Source organism: Sus scrofa, chromosome 5 (assembly GCF_000003025.6).
Source record: "Sus scrofa isolate TJ Tabasco breed Duroc chromosome 5, Sscrofa11.1, whole genome shotgun sequence".
In the NCBI taxonomy this organism is placed as follows: Eukaryota; Metazoa; Chordata; class Mammalia; order Artiodactyla; family Suidae; genus Sus; species Sus scrofa.
In genome coordinates, this window is record NC_010447.5 from 16842297 (window position 1) to 16861879 (window position 19583).

The 19583-nt window shown below is 44.7% G+C and overlaps 1 protein-coding gene across 8 annotated transcripts in view; it reads left to right on the forward strand.

The window, feature by feature from the left end:
• SLC4A8 (solute carrier family 4 member 8) overlaps positions 371-19583 on the forward strand; it is a 79003-nt gene continuing 59790 nt past the window's right edge. For 2 of the 8 annotated variants that reach the window (XM_013988273.2, XM_013988275.2), the window contains exons 1-2: positions 425-650; positions 17419-17500. In XM_013988273.2, the coding sequence (XP_013843727.2) occupies positions 606-650; positions 17419-17500 (127 nt within the window). In that variant the 5' untranslated portion in view covers positions 425-605. Of the gene's footprint in view, positions 651-785; positions 1018-17418; positions 17501-19583 lie in introns of those variants that run through there. The other 6 variants (XM_013988274.2, XM_021091663.1, XM_013988276.2 and 3 more) reach the window with 6 other exon arrangements.

Below are 19583 nucleotides of genomic sequence, written 5' to 3' on the forward strand. Positions count from 1 at the left end.
CACTTCCTGACTGCTTCCCTTTAATGTTCTTTAATCTGGCCACTAGCTCGAGGATTAACAAGTAATTTTAGAAGGCCCCTCCCCCTCATCCTCGGTTGCTTCCTTCTGCGACCCCAAGGGATGGTTCTCCAGAGTTTAAAAATCATAACCCGAGAAATAAAATCACAATAGACAAACCCGACACTTCCTCAGTTTTCAAGGGTCAGGTGCATCCGCAGATGGAAGCACGAGATTTTCGATTGGTAGCAAGCAGTTGGAGAGACCTTCAAGCCCAGAGGCCCCTGAAGGGAGGGAGAAGGTTTCCAAGGCAACCAGGCCCCGGAGCTGTCGGCTCCCCAGGCTCCCCCCTCCTCCTGGTAGCCCAGGGTACCGCCGGACAGCGTCCTCCTGTGCTCCGCGCCCTGATTGGCCGCACAGGCCGCGCGCTGATTGGCTGCGGCGAAGCCTCGCGGGCCGGTGGCTATGGAGGCGGCGGCGGTTGATGGTTGACCGTTGGCTCCAGGGTAGGGGTCGCCGCTTGGGCGATCCGCTCAAACCAGACCAGAGCGCGTGGGCTGCTAACGCTCGGCCTGGAGCCGGCGGGCGAGACCTAGTTGGGCTCCGCCATGCCGGCTGGGAGTAACGAGCCGGACGGCGTCCTCAGCTATCAGGTAGGGCCCCGCCTCCCGCCCCTCCCCGGGGCTCAGCCTCCTCATCCTCTGCCCACCCGCTTTCCTCTGCCCCCGAGCCGGGGCTCCGCAGGCCACTCCCTGAGGGCAAGGGGAGGCCAGCCCGAGACACCAGGGGGCGCTCGGGGCGATCGGGGATCGGGCCCGGGCTGCGAGAGGGTGACCTTGGGCCAAATCCGGGAGCCGGCGGATCGCTGTCGCATCCCTTACGCGGCCGACTGAGTAGCCCTGACGGCCCGCGGCCGGTGACCTCTGTTCCTCGGATCCTCGTTGCTGGGAAAGAGGCCTTGCAGTGTCCTGCTGAAACATGGGAGAGAGGGTAGCCAGGAACCTTGCTGTGGTGGGGCAGGTTCTTCTCTTTGTGTTTTTATTTCTGACGGTTTCTGCTTCCTCACGGGCTCAGAGAAAGAGCTGGAGAAACTGGAGTCTGGGACCAAACCCTGTTTGTGTGGCCAGCTTTGTGACTTCCTTCATCCCATTGCATAGATAGCTGACAAGTTCTAGGTGGGGAAGTAGAAAGGGGCCGGGGGAGGTGCTGAGGAGTCAGGAACAGGTGTTTATTTAGAGGAACGAGGAAACCAGGTTTCAGTAACTGATAACCCAACTGTAGGGGTGGCTCATGTAAGGTAAAACAGTGGACTAGGTGTCAGAGACTGTAGGTTCAAATCCTGCATCTATTTCACACAGGTTTTATGACCTGGAGTAAGTCACTTGCTTCTCTGAACCGCATTTTCCCCTTCAAGTAAAATGGGAATGATATTTACGTTGCTTACCTCACAGGGTGGTTTTGAGGTGCTGTTTGTGAAAGGGCTTTGCGAAATGATGATGTTTACTGTGTGGCAACCAGTATGTGAGTGGTAGCTCATTCAATCCTCACTCCCCCTTTCCCGTGCGGATCAGGTGATGATATAGTTACTGCTCTGGAAAGAGGTATTGAAGGGAGGTCAAATCCGAAGTGAAGGGCTGCCAAGGGAATGATGGACCTTCTCAGAAGGATGACAGGTCTTGAAACAAGTGCCATGTTGACGTCAGGATGCTTTCTGTGAAGAGGTAGAGAAAACTCTTGAGTTTGTAGCAAAATGGGTATCAGATACTGACTCACTTCTCTAATTTAGGGTAATAGTTTGCTACTGGAAGGTCCATCATTCCTTCTTTGCTTGCTCCATCAAAAGAGGAACCATATCTAAGACTTTGGAAAAATCTTTCCCTATCTAATCTTCCTAAGGTCTACTGAATTCAGTCTATGTTTGTGACACAGTGAGGAGCAAAAATAGGCAACGTTCTTGCCCCGTTGGAGTTTGCTATTTAGTGTGTGTGTGAATAACCATTTTTAATGAAACAATCACACAAATAAATGTATTATTATAAACTGTGATGCATGCCTAGAAAAAAAGATATGCAGAACTGTGTGTTATCGTTCCAGCTTTGGTCTCATATCAGAGAAGATTTTTGCTAAGGGAGGTAATTTGGGCAAAGAGCTCAAGAATAAGTGTCAGCTGAGGGAGGTGGGAGATCAAAAGGCCTTAGAGACAAAGAACAACAGAGGGGGCAGATCTGGTTTGAAGACCTGAACAAAGTCCAGTATGGCTGGAGCTACAGGAAGCAATGAGGGGAATGGTATGAGATGAACTTTGGGATCATAACCTATAGAGAGAGGGCGGGGGGAGAGAAGAAAGCCAGAGAGAGAATGAGAGCCAATGAGATCATGACCAGATTTTCCTCCTGAAAGATCTCTCTGGCTGCAGTGGGGAGAACAGGCTGGAACGAATATGAGGAGACAGTGTCCTTAACATGCAGAATGTGTTCCATTTGTATTGCCAAGATCACAATAACCCCCAGGCTTCTGTTAGTGCTCTGTGAAACTGATAAGTCCTGAGTGCTTCTGGGGTAGGACAGAAAATAATTATCTCTTTACATCTAGTTCATGAAACTTTTGTGGGTGGTGGGGTGAGGAGAGAGAAAAGGATAGAGGGTACATTAGGACCTCATAAAGGCTGAGTCAGGTGGTGGTCAAGTGGGTACTTGAGGTATAGTAAGGAAAAGAAGTGAGGGTAGAAGGAGGAAAGGAAGTGGGGCGATGTGGGGGAGAGACAGTCAGCCAATTGAAAATTACCAGCTAAGCCTCCTGTGTGCCAACTGGGCTGTGTGCAGGGGAGACGGACCTTGCAAAGTGAGCAGATTGTATAACTTGATCTAAACAGAGATTCCAGGCATCATATCTAAATATCCCATCTAGGCTGTTTCCTCTGGTTTGGACTAACTGTGCTGGCAGTTCCCTCTGCTTGCTTTCTTGCTCTTCTTTCTGCAGTCCACTTGCCACACGGCAGCTAGAGTGAGCTTTTAAAAACACAGATCAGATCATATCCTATCCTATCATTGAAACCCTTCAGTGGCTTCCCAGTACATTTTGGAATGAAATCCAAACTCCTATTCATGACCTACCAAGCTTCAACGTGACCAGGGCCTTGGCTATCCTCGCTGATGACCTCTCTTGGACTCTCTCGCCATGTACCCCTGCACTGGTTCTCTTTCTGTCCTTTCAATATGACCAGCTTCTTCATGCTTTGGGAGCTGTGTTCTTGTCGTTCCTATGGACATTCTTCCACTCAGGCCTTCTCGTGACTCAACTCAGATGTCATTGCCTCAGAGCGACTTTCTTTTGCTGTCACTCTCTCTCTTTCATAGATTCTGCTTTATTTTCTTAATAGTATGTATTACTTATCTGAAGTGTTCTTGTTTTGCATTCTTTTTTAAAAATATTATTTTCTGTCATGGTCTATCCCAGGAGATTTGATATAATTCCCTGTGCTGTACAGTAGGACCTTCTTATCTATCCACTGCAAATGTAATAGTTTGTATCTGTTAACCCCAAACTTCTAGTCCATTGCACTCCCTCCATGCCCCACCCCCCACTTCCTGCAACCACAAGTCTGTTCTCCAGTGTCTGTGAGTCTGTTTTGTCGATAGGTTCATTTATGCCATATTTTAGATTCTACATATAAATGATTTCACATGGTGTTTGTACTTCTTGTCTTACTTCACTTAGCGTGATAATCTCTGTTTGTATCCACTGAAGTTTTTTTTTTTTTTTGATTTCTTGTTTATCATCTTTTCAAATAGAAGCTTCATGAGGGCAGAGACTGAGCAGAAAACTTTGTCATCTAGCACAGTGTCTGGTATAAAATAGGTGTGCAATTGCTGAGTTAATGAGTGACTCTCCTGTATCCAAAGCCAGTGTACCTCTCCCCAAGAAGCTCATGGTTGTGTCAGGAGTGGCACCGGCACCTCAGATAGCCACTGCTTTATTACACAAAAGCTCTCCCTTCTGTGCTACTGTCTTCACTCAGGTGTTCCAGCTGGAAAACTTTCCCCTTCCTCTGTACCTGGAATATTCCATTTTAATCTTTAAGGTCTGGCTCCGTATCACTATCAGAATTTATCACTCAGTCTTTTCTGCTCACATACCCTCCAAGTGCTATTACTTCTTCCACCCCTGACTTGTGGAATCTCCATGTGCGTCTCTGCTGCTAACCCGAAAGCTCCCTTTGATGCTGGTTATGTAAATTAACTCGTTCGGAGTGCTCGCCATATGCCAGGTACTGTGCCAGGTGCTTTCCATGCATTAGCGCCTTTACTTCTCTCAATAGCCCTGAGATTTACATGCGCTTATCCTTATTTTCCAAATGAGGAAACCAAGAAGTAGAGAGGTTAATTAACTTCTACGAAGTGGCAGAGCTGCCCCTCTGCAAAGAATGTGCCCTCCTTCACTGTACAGTACTGTAGCTGGGGTCTTTGACACCTCGACCAGGGTCTGAACACTTAAATGTTTGAGAAGATAAGTGTGGCCAGGTGTACAAAGGATGTATTAGAGTGGGAAGAGCTGGAATGAAGGAGGCCAGCTAGGCAGCAGCTGGTATAATTTATTTTTTTGTCTTTTTCTTTTTCTTGTCTTTTTAGGGCCGTACCCATGGCATATGGAGGTTCCCAGACTAGGGGTCGAATCAGAGCTATAGCTGCTGGCCTATACCACAGCCACAGCAATGCAGGAACCGAGCCACGTCTGTGACCTACACCATAGCTCACAGTAACGCCAGATCCTTAAGCCACTGAGCAAGGCCAGGGATCAAACCTGCAACCTCATGGTTCCTAGTCGGGCTCATTAACCACTGAGCCAGGACGGGAACTCCCAGCTGGTGTAATTTAGAATGAGTTAATGAAAGCATGCATTACTGAATTCTGTTGAGTTCTCTGGAGGTGGTTATTGCAATTTCGGTGAGCTGTTTTTTGCTTTTTTAGGGCCACACCCATGGCATATGGAAGTTCCCAGGCTAGGGGTTGAATCAGAGCTGTAGCTGGCCTACACCACAGCCACAGCAATGCGGGATCTGAGCCGAGTCTGCAACCTACACCACGGCTCATGGCAGCGCTGGACCCTTAACCCACTGAGCGAGGCTGGGGATCAAACCCAAGTCCTCATGGATATTCGTCAGGTTCGTAACTGCTGGGCCACGACAGGAACTCCCTCATGAGCTCTTTTTTTTGTTTGTTTGTTTGTTTTTAATGATTTTTATTTTTTCCATTATAGTTGATTTACAGTGTTCTGTCACTTTCTACAGTACTCTTAAAAGGAGCAGTAATAGCAGAAGATCAGAAAACTTGAGGGAGAGCCCCTAGTTGGGACTGGCACCAGGGACCTCTTGTAGCTTTAACATTCTCCTCACCAGCACTTTCAGAACCAAGCACAAAGAAGCTCTAGAAGAGAAGGCTGATGAGGTTAGAACCATCAGCCCTTGAGCCAAGGGGTACCAGGAGCTGCAGGGAGGTTCAGAGAGGGTACAGTGGCGGAGGGGGGAGCAAGTGAATCGGGGCAATTACCAAGACTTTTATGTGAACCAGGCCTGCTCAGAATTGGAACTTTTGCAGAAATCTTCAGAATAACAAACCCTGGCGAATGGGTGATAATTGGGAAGCTTGGCAAATGGGAGGAGAGTCACACTTCATGTCTTAAAGTGGATCTGAAAAAGAGTTCCTGAAGGAGAACTGAATGCTAGTGCCCAGTGGCCATGGCATGTGTTGGCGCTTGGTAAATAATTTGCTGAGCAAATGGATGAATGGCTCTGTAGAGAGTGGCTAACTTTTCTGAGGGTCATGGTCAGTTCATGGGAAGCAGTCTGTATATATTTGCTGAATGTCATTGAACAAAGTATCAACCACAGCAGCTTCTCTTGTCTCTGCATTGCAATGTCCAATCCATCCTCCTCAGCCTCTCCCAGTGCAAACTAAGGGTTCCCCTCCTGGGTGGGAATTGGGGAACATGTGAGCATCCCCTTTACCTGGGGAACTTCTGCAGGAGAGGTGTGGGCATTCCTGCCAAGTGGAGAATTGAGGCAGGCTGGGGGACAATTAAGCCTACAAGTTTACTTCCTTCCGAACTTGGAGATAATTGTCTTAGCTCATGGTTTGCCTTGGCAGGGTAGGCACGGCAAGCCAGCCACAGTGGTGATTAGGGCACAGAAAAGCAATGAGTCCATTCTAAACCTGCTGCTAGGTAACAGCAACAAATCTTAGATAATGGAGTGGTTGATTGTTTCCCGTAGGGTAGTAACAAGTTTGCTCTGGTTTTGGTAGTTAGGAAGCCATAATGTATTAGTGTCTATCGCTGCCCTAACAAATGACCACAAATTTAGTGGCTCAAAGCAATATGGGGAGTTCCCATTGTGGCTCAGCAGGTTAAGAACCCGACATGGTGTTGGTGTGGATGCGGGTTTGATCCCTGGCCTTGCTGCATGGATTACAGCTCCAGCATTGCTGCAAGCTATGGTGTAGGTCACTGATGTGACTTGGATCCAGCATTGCTGTGGCTGTGGCGTAGGCCAGCAGCTATAGCTCTGATTTGATCTCTAGTCCAGCAGGAACTTCCATATGCTGCAGGTGCAGGCCTAAAATAGAAAAAGAACAGGAGTTCCCATTGTGGTGCAGTGGTTAATGAATATGACTAGGAACCATGAGGTTGAGGGTTCGATCCCCGGCCTTGCTCAGTGGGTTAAGGATCCGGCGTTGCCGTGAGCTGTGGTGTAGGTTGCAGATGTGGCTCGGATCCTGCGTGGCTGTGGCTGTGCTGTAGGCCGGCAGCTACAGCTCCGATTCGACCCCTAGCCTGGGAACCTCCGTATGTCGCAGGAGTGGCCTTAGCAAAGGCAAAAAGACAAAAAAAAGAAAAAAAGAAAAAAGAAAAACAAAAAGAAAGAAAAACAAACACGAACTGATGATCTCAGAGTTCTGTAGTTCAGAGGTCCAGCACAAATCTCAGAGGGCAAAAATGAAAGTGTTGGCAGGTCTCTGCTTCTTTCTGAAGGCTCGAGGGGAGAATCTGTTTCTTTAACTTCTTCAGGTTTGCGAGACTACCTGCTCTCCTTGGCTCATGGTTCCCTTCCTCCTTAGTCAAAACAGCAACCAACATAGCCTCTCTCAGACCTTGCTTTTGTCATCAACCTCATTCTCCCTTGCCACTCTTCTGCCTCCCTCTTCTATCCTTGAGAGTCCACTGAGGCCACTGGATAATCCAGATCATCTCCTGATTTGAAGGTCCATTGATGAGCAATCCTGTTTCCATCTACAACTTTAATTCCCCACTGCCGTGTAAGGTAACACATTCACAAGTTCCAGGGATTAAGATGTGCAAATCCCACGGGGGCCATTATTTTCTGCCAACCACAGTGTGCTGACTAGTAAGCTGTGCTGAACAGGAGTGACTCAAAGGGGGGCTCAAGAAAAAAAAATTTCTGAGAAAACAGGGTCACTTCGGAATCTTAGGTTCCTAGCAGGCTCCTGAAGAGTCAGAAAAGGAAGCTCATGGGTGTTCAGGAGCTCATGACCCCTGAGAGGAGGTCTAGAACCGATGCACTGTCCTCCTGGAACCCCGCCCCCCCTTTCTTGCTATGGGATGTCCATATTCAATGGAAAGCAAATCAAGGGCATTAGAGAGTTGGGGACCAGTGGGTCAGAATGAGTGATGAGGTCTGCGTGGGGTCAGAATTCATGGGCTTTTTGGAGGAAGAGAAAGTTGGAAGTGAGTAAGGGAATGAAGAACTATTGGAATTCTGATCAGTGAAGGTAGGATGAGGTACAAGGGTTTAAGAAGGTAACAATGTAGGAGTTCCTGTGGTGGCGCAGTGGTTAACGAATCCGACTAGGAACCATGAGGTTGCGGGTTCGGTCCCTGCCCTTGCTCAGTGGGTTAACGATCCGGCGTTGCCGTGAGCTGTGGTGTAGGTTGCAGACGAGGCTCGGATCCCGCGTTGCTGTGGCTCTGGTGTAGGCCGGTGGCTACAGCTCCGATTCAACCCCTAGCCTGGGAACCTCTATGTGCCGCGGGAGCGGCCCAAGAAATAGCAACAACAACAAAAAAAGACCAAAAAAAAAAAAAAAAAAGAAGAAGGTAACAATGTAGATCTTGAGTTGTTTTTGCTGTGGACATGAATCCATGATTAGGTGACCTGAGCTCTCTGAAATGTCCAGGTTCTTTGCTTTTGGCAACATTAGTATATAATGCGTTTGTTTGTTTGTTATTAATTAATTAGTTGTTTATTTGGCCATGCTGGTGGCATGCAGAAGTTCCTGGGCCAGGGATGGAGCGCATGTCACAACAGTGACAATGATCCTTCACCACTAGGCCACCAGGGAACTCCAATAGTGTTAATATGTTCTAGTGTGTAATATTCATACAGAGAGGCTTGAGTTGGAGTTTCTCCCATCTCACTTAGCTCTTGTGGGATCTTACTTAGCCTTGGTGTAGGACTGCTGTGAGGATTAAGCCAGGTAATATATGTAAAAGCACAATTCTAGGTATACTTTATACTTTAAGTGCTTAGTAAATATTGTCCTTAATACTAATTGTAGTGACTCAGTTTGTTCATTAGAAACCCCAGGAGTCACTTTTTTTTTTTTTTTTTTTTTTTTTTTTTTTTTTTTAGGGCTGCACCCTTGGCATATGGAAGTTCCCAGGCCAGGGGTCGAATTGGATCTGCAGCTGCCGGCCTGTGCCACACCCGAAGCCACGTGGCATCCGAGATGCATCTGTGACCCACACCACAGCTCACGGCAACACTGGATCCTCAACGCACTGAGCGAGGCCAGGAATTGAACCTGTATCCTCATGGATCCTAGTCGGGTTAGTTACCCTGAGCCACAATGAGAACTCCCAAAGTAAAGAGATTTGAAAAATGAATTATCACGTACCCCATGGTCTGGCTTCAACAATGAACATACAACCTATCTTATTTTGTCTATGGCTCCACCCCTTCTCCAAGTCCCAGACATAATATCATTTCATCAGTAAAAATAAGTGCCTATCACTGGAGATTAGGCCCCTTTTCTTTTTAATGGCCACACCCATGACATAAGGAAGTTTCTGGACCAGGGACTGAACCTGAGCCATAGCTGCGACCTACACCACAGCTATAGCAACTCTGGATCTTTTAACCCACTCTGCAGGACTGGGGATCAAACCCCGACCTCCACAGTGACCTGAGCTGCTGCAGCCAGATTCTTAACCCACTGTACCACAGTGGGAATTCCTAGTATCCTTTTTAAAAATGACGTAACTACAATGTCTTGGTTATATGGGCCTACCCTGGGGGATATTGTGGGTTCCGTTTCAGATCACCACAGTAAAGTGAAAATCACAGTAAAGCAAGTCACACAAATTTTTTTGATTTCTCGGTGCTTATAAAAACTGTGTTTACACTAGACTATAATCTATTAAGTGAGCATTATATCTTAAAAATGTACACACCTTAATTAAAAAATGCTTTATTGCTAAAGGATGCTAATCATCATCTGAGCCTTCAGTCAGTCACGAGCTCTTTGCTTATGGAGGCTCTGAGAGATGGTTGTTGGTTGATCAGGGTGGTAATTGCTGAAGGTTAGGGTGGCTGTGGAAATTTCGGGGTTTTTTTCCCCCTTCTTTCTTTTTTGGCCACAGCATGCAGCAGCTTGACGTGGGATCTCAGTACTCAGACCAGAAATTGAACCTGGGCCACAGCAATGAAAGAGCCGATTCCTAACCAGGGAACTCTCCAATTTCTTAAAATAAGGCAACAGTGAGGTTTGCCACATCCAATGGCTCTTCCTCCCATGAATGATTTCTCTGTAGCCTGCAAGGCTGTTTCATAGCATTTTACCCACAGTAGAACTTCTTTCAAAATTGCAGTCAAGCCTCTTAAACTCTGCTGCTGCCTTATTAACTAAGTTTATGTAATACTCTGAATCTTTTGTTGTCATTTCAACAGTCTTCATACCATCTTCTCCAAGAGTAGATTCTATTTCAATAAATCACTTTCTTTGCTCATCCATAGGAAGCAACCCCCATCCGTTCAAGTTTCATCATGAGATAGGAGCAATTCAGTCTCATCTTCAGACTCCACTTCTAATTCTAGTCCTCTCGTTATTTCTACCGCATCTGCAGTTACTTCTGCCTCTGAAGTCTTAAACTGCTCAAAGTCACCCATGAAGTTTGGAATCATTTTTTTCTAAACTGAATCGAGAATGTTCTTAATGGCATCTGGAAAGGTGAATCCTTTCCCAAGGGTTTTCAATTTACTTTGCCCAGATCCATCAGCTACTAAATCTATTTGTACATTTACAAAATGTATTTCTTAAATAATAAGATTTGCAAATCATAATGACTCCTTGATCCATGAGCTGCAGAGTGGATGTTGTGTTAGCAAGCATGAAAACAAGGTGAATCTCATTGTACATACTCCATCCCAGCTCTTGGGTGGCATTGTCATTGAGCAATATTATTTTGAAAGAAGTATTTTTTTCTGAGAAGTAGGTCTCAACAGTGGGCTTAAAATATTCAGTAAACCATGCTGTTGTTATTCCATCGATAGAACACAGAGTAGGTATAGTATAATTCTGAAGGGCCTCAGGATATTGGGGGATGGTAAATGAGCATTGGCTTCAACTTAAAAGTCACCAGCTGCATTAGCCCCTTGCAAGAGAGTCAGCCAGTCTTTTGAAGCTTTGAAGACAGGCATTGACTTCTCTCTAGCTATGAAGGTCCTAGGTGGCATCTTCTTCCAATAAAATTCATCTACACTGAAAATCTGTTGTTTCGTTTAGCCACCTGTATTAATTATCTGAGCTAGACCTCCTAGACCACTTGCTGCAGCTTCTACATCAGCACATGCTGCTTCACCTTGCACTCATGTTGCTATAGAGATGGCTTCTTGCCTTAAACTTCATGAATCAAGCTTTGCTAGCTTCAGACTTTTCTTCTGCAGCTTTCTTACCGCTCTCAGCTCTCACAGAGTTGAAGAGAGTGAGGGCCCTACTCTGGATTAGCCTTTGGCTTAAGGGAATGTTGTGGCTGGTTTGAACTTCTATCCAGACCACTAAACTTTTTCCACATCAGCAATGAGGCTGTTGTGCTTTCTTATCACTCGTGTGTTCACTGGAGTAGCACTTTTAATTTCCTTCAAGAACTTTTCCTTTGCATTCACAACTCAGCTGACTTAGATTGGTGCGACAAGCTCAGCTTTTGGTCTGTCTCAGCTTTCAACATGTCTTCCTCACTAAGCTTAATCATTTCTGGCTTTTGATTTAAAATGAGAGACATGCAACTCTTCTTTTCACTTGAACACTTGGAAACCATTATAGGGTTCTTAATTGGCCTCGTTTCGATATTGTTGTATCTCAGACAATAGAGAGGCCTGAAGAGAGGGAGAGATGGGGGAACTGCTAGTCAGTGGAGCGGTCAGAACACAGACTACAATTGTTAAGTTCCCTGTCTTCCATGCGCATCCCCCGATCTATTACAGTAACATCAAAGATCACAGATCACCATAACAGATATAATAATAATAAAAAAGTCTGAAATATTTCGAATTACCAAAATGTGACACTGAAACACGAAGTGAGCAAATAATTCTGGAAAAACAATTCTTGCTTGACAATTGCCTATTAGACCTTCAATTTGTAAAAATTTATAATATGTGAAGCACAGTAAAATGAGGTGTGCCTGTATTATTACTATACCTTAAAATTAACAATAATTCTCTAATAAATCAAATATCCATTCAGCTGATTAGATTTCTGTGAGCCCCTTATAATTTTTTTAAAAAGTGTTGGCTTATTTGAACCAGGATCCAATTGAGGGCCACGCATTCAGAGTCAATTCTGACCTTTCAAATGCTTTGGCTGATGGTGTTTGACAGGGCTCTGTTTTCTTTGGCAAGACAAAGAAAGCAGGGAAACATTTATTCAGTGACTTTAGACTGTGATTAACCATTCTGAATTAGGGAAACAAACAACAAGTCAATTTTCAACCTGAATTTTTCAGATGGTTGACCTTGCTCTTTGCATTGTGCTTTTATAGTCTTAGAGTCAAGACATCAATCATCCCTCCCTCTCCCACTTCCTCCAGTTTGTTTGAATCAGGATTCAAATTAAGTCCACACATTGGGATTGGTGTGTTTTTTTTTTAACCTAAAGGTTTTGCCTTCCTCTCTTTCTGTTTCTCTTTCTCTTCTTGTAATTATTTATTTGAAAAAAGAGAATAGGGAGAGGATTTGTTCTACAGCTTTAGAGTTTCCCACAGTCTGGATTCTATTGACTATACTCCTGTGGAACTCTATGTCGCTGTATTTTCGGTAAATTGGTATTTGGGCCTTGATGGGATTCAGGGACAATTTATTTGGTAAGATTACCTCATGGGTGGTGATAAGGTCTCCATTAGGAGGCATATAACGTTTGGTTGTCTCTCCTTTTGTGATGTTAGTGGCCTTGAAAATCAATGCAGTCCATTAGTGATTGCAAAATGGTGGTGTTCTAATTCTAACATTCCTTTGTCATTTATTCTTTTCTATAATAAGAAACTCCTCTCATCTACTCTATGATACCACTCTATGGTACATTTATAGGAAAGCCAGGATAAAGTTTAACCAGTTTGCAAAATAGTAAGTTGGTTTACTAGTATTATCCTCCAATGTTGACCTGTTAATTACTTTTTAAAGTGATATTGTGAACGGATGGATTTTTAACGTATTTGATATATTCAGTCTGTTGCAGTTACTGATTGATGCTCAGAGTATCCTATTTTTTAGCAAGGGATCTCTCTAGGTGTTTATTATTATTATTATTATTTTTTTTTTTTGCTGATGCCACAACGTGCAGAAGTTCCTGGGCTGGGGATTGAACTTGTGCCATGGCAGTGACAATGCTGGATCCTTAACCTGCGAGGCCACCAGGGATCTCCCAGTAAGGGACCTCTCTAAGTGGTAGCTTGAGTCCTTTTGGCACAACCCTAGGTCTTTGAGTATCTTTTAGTAGAAAATGACATTTTAAGAGACCACAGTCTAGGTGTTGATACTCATTGCTACAGGCTGATCAGGCCTTTTGTCTGGACAGAGATGGGAATATAAACTTATTAAATTTAAAAACATTTAAAGGTAAAAATATATGTTCTTCCTGATACTTCCAATTCAAATTCAAGACGCCGTAGTTTTTTACTTAACTTCTATCTTACAACTGTATCTCCTCTCACCCCTGCAAGCCCCAGTTCTCAGTCACACTGAGAGTGCTGGAGTAGGTTCACACTATTGTTCATTAATTTTATGTCTCAATACACAACAGTCTCAGGATAATAACACCATCAGAACAATCAGCAATATAACTAGGAGTTCCCGTGTGGCTCAGCGGTAATGAACCGGACTAGTATCTATGAGGACATGGGTTTGATCCCTGGCCTCGCTCAGTGGGTTATAAGGATCCAGTGTTGCCATGAATTGTGGTGTAGGTTTGCAGACATGGCTTGGATCTGGTGTTGCTGGGGCTGTGGTGTAGGCAGCCTCTGATTCAGTGCCTAGCCTGGGAACTTCCATATGCCACAGGTACGGCCCTAAAAAGAAGAAAAAAGAAGAACCCCCCCCCAACCCAATATAATTAAAAAGCTGCTTAGAATGTTTTCAAATTCTTTTTGCCCTTAGGGTATATACCACTAAGGATGTTTAGGCAGTTTATTATGTTTTAAAGTTATAGGCTTGGTATATGCACACTAAGGTGTGTGGAATGATTGGCCAACGGGGACCTGCTGTATAGCACAGAGAACTCTACCCAATATTCTGTGATTATCTATGTGGGAAAAGAATCTGAAAAATGGGGAGTTCCCTTCCTGGCTGAGTGGTAATGAACCCGACTAGGATGCAGGACGCAGGTTCGATCCCTGGCGTCACTCAGTGGGTTAAGGATCTGGTGTTGCTATGGCTGTGGTGTAGACCGGCAGCTACAGTTCTGATTAGACCCCTACCCTGGAAACTTCCACATGCCACCGATGCTGCCCTAAAAAACAAAACAAAACAGAACAAAGCAAAAAGAATCTGGAAAATGATGTAGGTGTGTATATGTATAACTACATCACCTTGTTGTACAGCAGAAATGATCACATCATCGTAAATAAACAATATTTCAATAAAACTTTGAAAAAACTTAAAGGTACTTAGATAATTTCTCTTGGAAGGGTTATGTCATCAATTTGGCATTTATTTTCATTTTGTTTCTTATTTCTGAGAATTGCTTTTTAAATTTTAACTTAAAAAATTATGTAAAGTATTTGCAAGTAAGTTATCTTCAAAGAAGTTTAGTTTCTATCCTTGTCTTTACCTCCCTCCCTCCTTCTGTAGGTAACTATTTAAAAACATCTTTTATGGCTTATTCTTCCTTTATATGTTTTGAGGTATAAGCAGATGCTTTTGTTCCAATACCCTTTCTTAGATACAAGTTAGCAAATTAAACAGTTTTCTCCACCTTGCTTTTTCTTTTTCTTTTCTTTTCTTTTCTTTTTTTTTTTTTTTTTTTTTTTGTCTTTTTGCTATTTCTTTGGGCCGCTCCTGCGGCATAAGGAGGTTCCCAGGCTAGGGGTCGAATTGGAGCTGTAGCCACCGACCTATGCCAGAGCCACAGCAACGAGGAATCCGAGCCGCGTCTGCAACCTACACCACAGCTCTCACGGCAACGCTGGATCCTTAACCCACTGAGCAAGGGCAGGGACCGAACCCGCAACCTCATGGTTCCTAGTCGGATTCGTTAACCAATGCGCCACGACGGGAACTCCATTTTTTTCTTTTCTTTTTTTTTTTTTTCACCTTGCTTTTTCAATTTAATATTGTATCTTAGAGACTATACCATGGTAGTAATAATATATAACTTTAAATATGCCTACAAAACTAAATTCATAAATAAAATATTATAAATAGACATTTGGCGATTTCATCTATTTCCCTGCAAGTTTGGCCTTAAAAACTTTTTTTGAATCTTTTCATTGAGAAAGAGTATGGGGTTGTCTTATTTGGAAACATAGATGGTAACTACGAAATAGTAAAATTAGCTGGACATTTGAGCAGGATCCGGAAGGATGGTGAGGGTTTGGAATTGGGGAAGGGCCTGTTAGATGACCAGACAGTGTGGGCATAGGTGTGAAGTGGGAATGTGCATGGTGCTCCTGGGATCAGAGAGCCTGGCTGGACTGCAGGTTGGTAAAGGAAACTGATTGGCAAGGAAATTAGCTAAGATCTTTTCATAGGGCCCTACCCGAGGCATATGGAAGTTCCCAGGCTAGGGGTCTAATTGGAGCTACAGCTGCTGGCCTACACCACAGCTCACGGCAACTTGGAATCCTTAACCCACTGAGCAAGGCCAGGGATCGAACCTGCATCCTCACGGATACTAGTTGGGTTCATTACTGCTGAGCTGCAGAATTAGCTAAGATCTTTTTTGAAATAATTCAGGATTTGGTGAGGGCCTTGATAAGGTAGGTGCCATTATATTCATTCTTTTTTCCTCCTAAGGTTTTATTTTTTATTTTTTCCTTTTTTGGGACACACCTATGGCATATGGAAGTTCCCAGGTGAGGGGTTGAATGGAAGCTGCAGCTGAGGCCTACACCACAGCCACAACAATGCCAGATCTGAGTCACATACGTGACCTATGCCACAGCTTGTGGCAATGCCAGATCTTTAACCCACTGAGCAAGGCTAATAGAACCCTCATGGTTACTAGTCAGGTTCTTTTTTTTTTTTTTTTTCTGTTTTAGGGCCACACCTGCAGCATATGGAAGTTCCCAGGCTAGGGGTCGAATCCAAGCTGCAGCCATCGGCCTTCACCACAGCCAGCCACAGCCACACTGCATCCAAGCCGCATATGCGACCTACACCATAGCTCACAGCAACACCAGATCCTTAACCTGCTGAGTGAGGCCAGGGATCGAACCCTCATCCTCATGGATCCTAGTTGGGTTTATCAACCGCTGAGCCACGATGGGAACTCCCATTAGTCGGGTTCTTAACTGGCTGAGCCACTATGGAAACTCTGTCATTCTTTCAACAAAGATTTATTGAGCATCTACTCTGAAAAGACTGCAGGGTTCTGGGGAAACAGTGATGAGGAAGGCAGATATGGTCCCTTCCCTAAGGAGCAGAGACATTCCATTATGAAGGAGAAATACAGTGTGCTGTGGGGGGCGTAGAAAAGTGGGGGAGTAGTCAGGGCAGGCTTTGAGGAAGTCCATTTAGATTCAGATCTATAGGATGAAGAATAAATGTTAGCTGCTGGTGATGGAGGTGGGAGTAGCAGGGAAGAGATAGTTCTAGGCAGACAGAGCAGTACTCAGGGAAGAAAATGATGTGGTTCTAGAACTGAAAAAAAGGTCCATTGTGACTGAAAGAGCTGGAGCGTAGGGGATAGAGTGGATGAGAGATGAGAGTGAATCAGAGGGAAACTGCATAGGAGGACTTGATAGGAAAAGGGGGAGTTCCTGCTGTGGCACAATGGGCTTGGCAGCGTCTTGGGAGCTCTGGGACGCAGGTTTGATTCCAGGCCCAGCACCGTGGATTAAGGATCTGGCGTTGCCGCAACTATGGCCCTGATCTGATCCCTGGCCAAGGAACTCCATAAGCTGTGGAAAAAGAAAAAGAAAAAAAGAAAAGGGAACTATTCATGGAAGGCACATAATGGGCACTCAGTACACCTGGAGTGGGTGAATAAATAAGTTTGAAATTTCAAATATGGACTAAGAACTGATGGAGCCATGGGTGGGAGTAAGTGAATGAGCACAGGGGTGCCAGCTTAGAGGGAAGATGAGTTGGGTTTTAGACACGTGGGTTTTGAGGCTCAGCATCCCAGTGGTTTGTCAATACTGGACTTCACAGTGCCAGGCTACTATTGAAATTATAAGACTCAAGTGTGGAAAACAGAACGCTCTTCCTTAGAATCATGGTTCGAGGAAGAGGAGCCTTGGATGGGACAGAGGAGCAGGATGGAGAATTTCAAGGACAGAGTGATAACAGGCTCAAAGCTGCAGAGAAGTCAAGGAGACCAGTTTATACCAAATGCCAACACTTGCAAAATGCCAACTTGTTATACAGATAGATGGGTTGAGTGGGGAGATGGCAAAGGCATGGGATCTCTAGGCACAAGACCTGGACTCCGTTCCAGCCCTGCCATTTACCATATTTCTGACCTTGGGCAATAATTAAAGTTCTCTGAGTCTCAGGCTTCTTATTTTTGAAAGAAGGAAGAATGGCTGCCATGTTTGTGTCCCCGAGTTATTGTGAGGTTCAATTTAAGAGAATCTGTAAACCATTGTGTTTCCCCCCACGCTGCTGTGTAAAGCTGTGGCACACACACGATACTTGCATGGGTGTTTGAATGGATGTGTGGATATTACTGTGGCTACTTATTTATGTTTCAACAGAGACCAGATGAAGAAGCTGTGGTGGATCAGGGTGGGACCAGCACAATTCTCAACATTCACTATGAGAAAGAAGAGTTGGAAGGTAAGCACTGCTCTTCTATGTCCTGGGGGAAATTAGCGCAAGGCAGCCTGGTGTGGGAGGAGCAGCTTTGCCACCAGGAGACCTGAGTTGAAGTCCTAACTCTTTCTCATTCATGGTAAGACCTTGGGGAAAAATCAGTTAATTTCCCTTAGCCTCAGTTCCTCATCTGTTTTTTATTTTTTTATTTTTTTATTTTCCCACTGTACAGCAAGGGGGTCAGGTTATCCTTACATGTATACATTACAATTACATTTTTCCCCCCACTCGTCTGTTAAATAAAAGTGGGAATAATAATACCTGTCTTAGTGTTAGCTTATGCGACAGTGCTTTGAGCACAGTAAAGTCCAATATAAATCTTAATAAATGACCAGTTCCTTGAGAATGTGAAGTACTCAGATCAGTTTATTGATTCTTAATGTCTACTTAGAAATGTAAATACAAATATACACAACATTTAAAAAGAAAATAAACTACAAATGGTTTAAAAAACCCAGTTTGGCCATTACCCTGTTTCTACTCCATTTCCAATGTTTGCCCTGCCTATTCTGACTGTACCCATTTCTACCTGGTGTTTTCATCGGAACGTGCATCTCTAACATATTCGCTCTGAGTCCACAGCGCAGAGTTGTATAAAAACCCCACAGAAGTGGAAGGGAAGAGGCCTTTTAATTGACCTGCTCTGTCTAGTCTTCCTTATCAAGGCCCATCTTCTCCTCTCTCCTTCCCACCCCCAGCTCCCCTCAGGATGCTTGTGTGCTGTCCTTCTGCTCTCCTGTTTCCTATGGGGCCTAGTTTCCTGTAAGAGGGATGCTCCTTTTTATGAAAGAAAGGCTTGTGTCCACTAGAGCTTTAATGAGAACCTACATTTGGCTCAAAAGCCTTGGTAAAATCTCGCCAGCATCTCCTGCAACATTGAAGACTATGATACAGCAACTTTCTAATGACTGAGACAGCATGTGAAATGTTCTCCCTGTACTGCTTGCTCCCGGGCTGTTTTTTTTTCATCAAAGTTGTACAATCCCCAGAGAAAACTTGTCCTTTGGATGGGAGAGCGAAGGCTGTAAAGGCTGACTCAGCCTCTGGGTCTGTTACCATGAGAACTTATGTGGGTGGCTCTGTGGAGGTCAGTGGAGTTCAGATACAGCAAGGTCAAGCTTGCCAAGTTATTTGACCAGATGGAAGAGGAGCCAGTGTGGCTTTCAGCAGTTGGGAGAATGTGGATGAGGAAAGGGTGTGGAGGTAGGTGACTAACGTGCTGAATGCCGCTTATGTGATTGACATTTCATTAGGCACTTGGTACAAGGTGTACTTTTTATCTTCACAGCCACCCAGGCAGGTAGGTCACATCCTATTTTATATGGTGAGGAGACGGCTCAGGGTCATCTATGGAAGTCTACTCTTTCTTTCTTTTCTTTTCTTTTTTTCTTTTTTTTCTCTCTCTCTCTCTCTTTTTTTTTTTTTTTTTTTTTTGCTTTTTAGAGCCACATGCATGGCATATGGAAGTTCCCAGGTTAGGGGTCCAATCGGAGCTACAGTTGCCAGCCTACACCACAGTCACAGCAACATCAGATCTGAGCCAATTCTTCAACCTATACTGCAGCTCACAGCAACGCCGGATCCTTAACCCACTGAGCAAGGCCATGGATCGAACCAGAAACCTCATGGGTCCTAGTAGGATTCATTTCCACCACACCACGATGGGAACTCCTGGATGTCTGCTCTTTGAATTCTGCCACACTGCTTGCAAGGGAGGACGGTACCCAGTGTTAAGCACCCACCTCCAACATCATGCTCCATCAAATGAACATTTTTATGCATTGTCACACCCCTTTCTGCTCCAATAATCCTGTTGCCTCTCTACCCTCTCGTTGCACCATGGCAGTTACTCTCAGTTTAGTTGTTTGGGCCCACTAGACCTTTGCCCTCAGCTAGGAGGTAACCATTTCTGAGAGCTCTTGTCTAATAGAATAATAAGCCTGAATCCTGGGGACTGGGTTCCACCACAGAGGTCAGCTGAGTCCCTGGAAGTAGGAGCATCTTCTCAAAATGACATCATCTATTCCTCATGCGTTCTGCGTTTTGC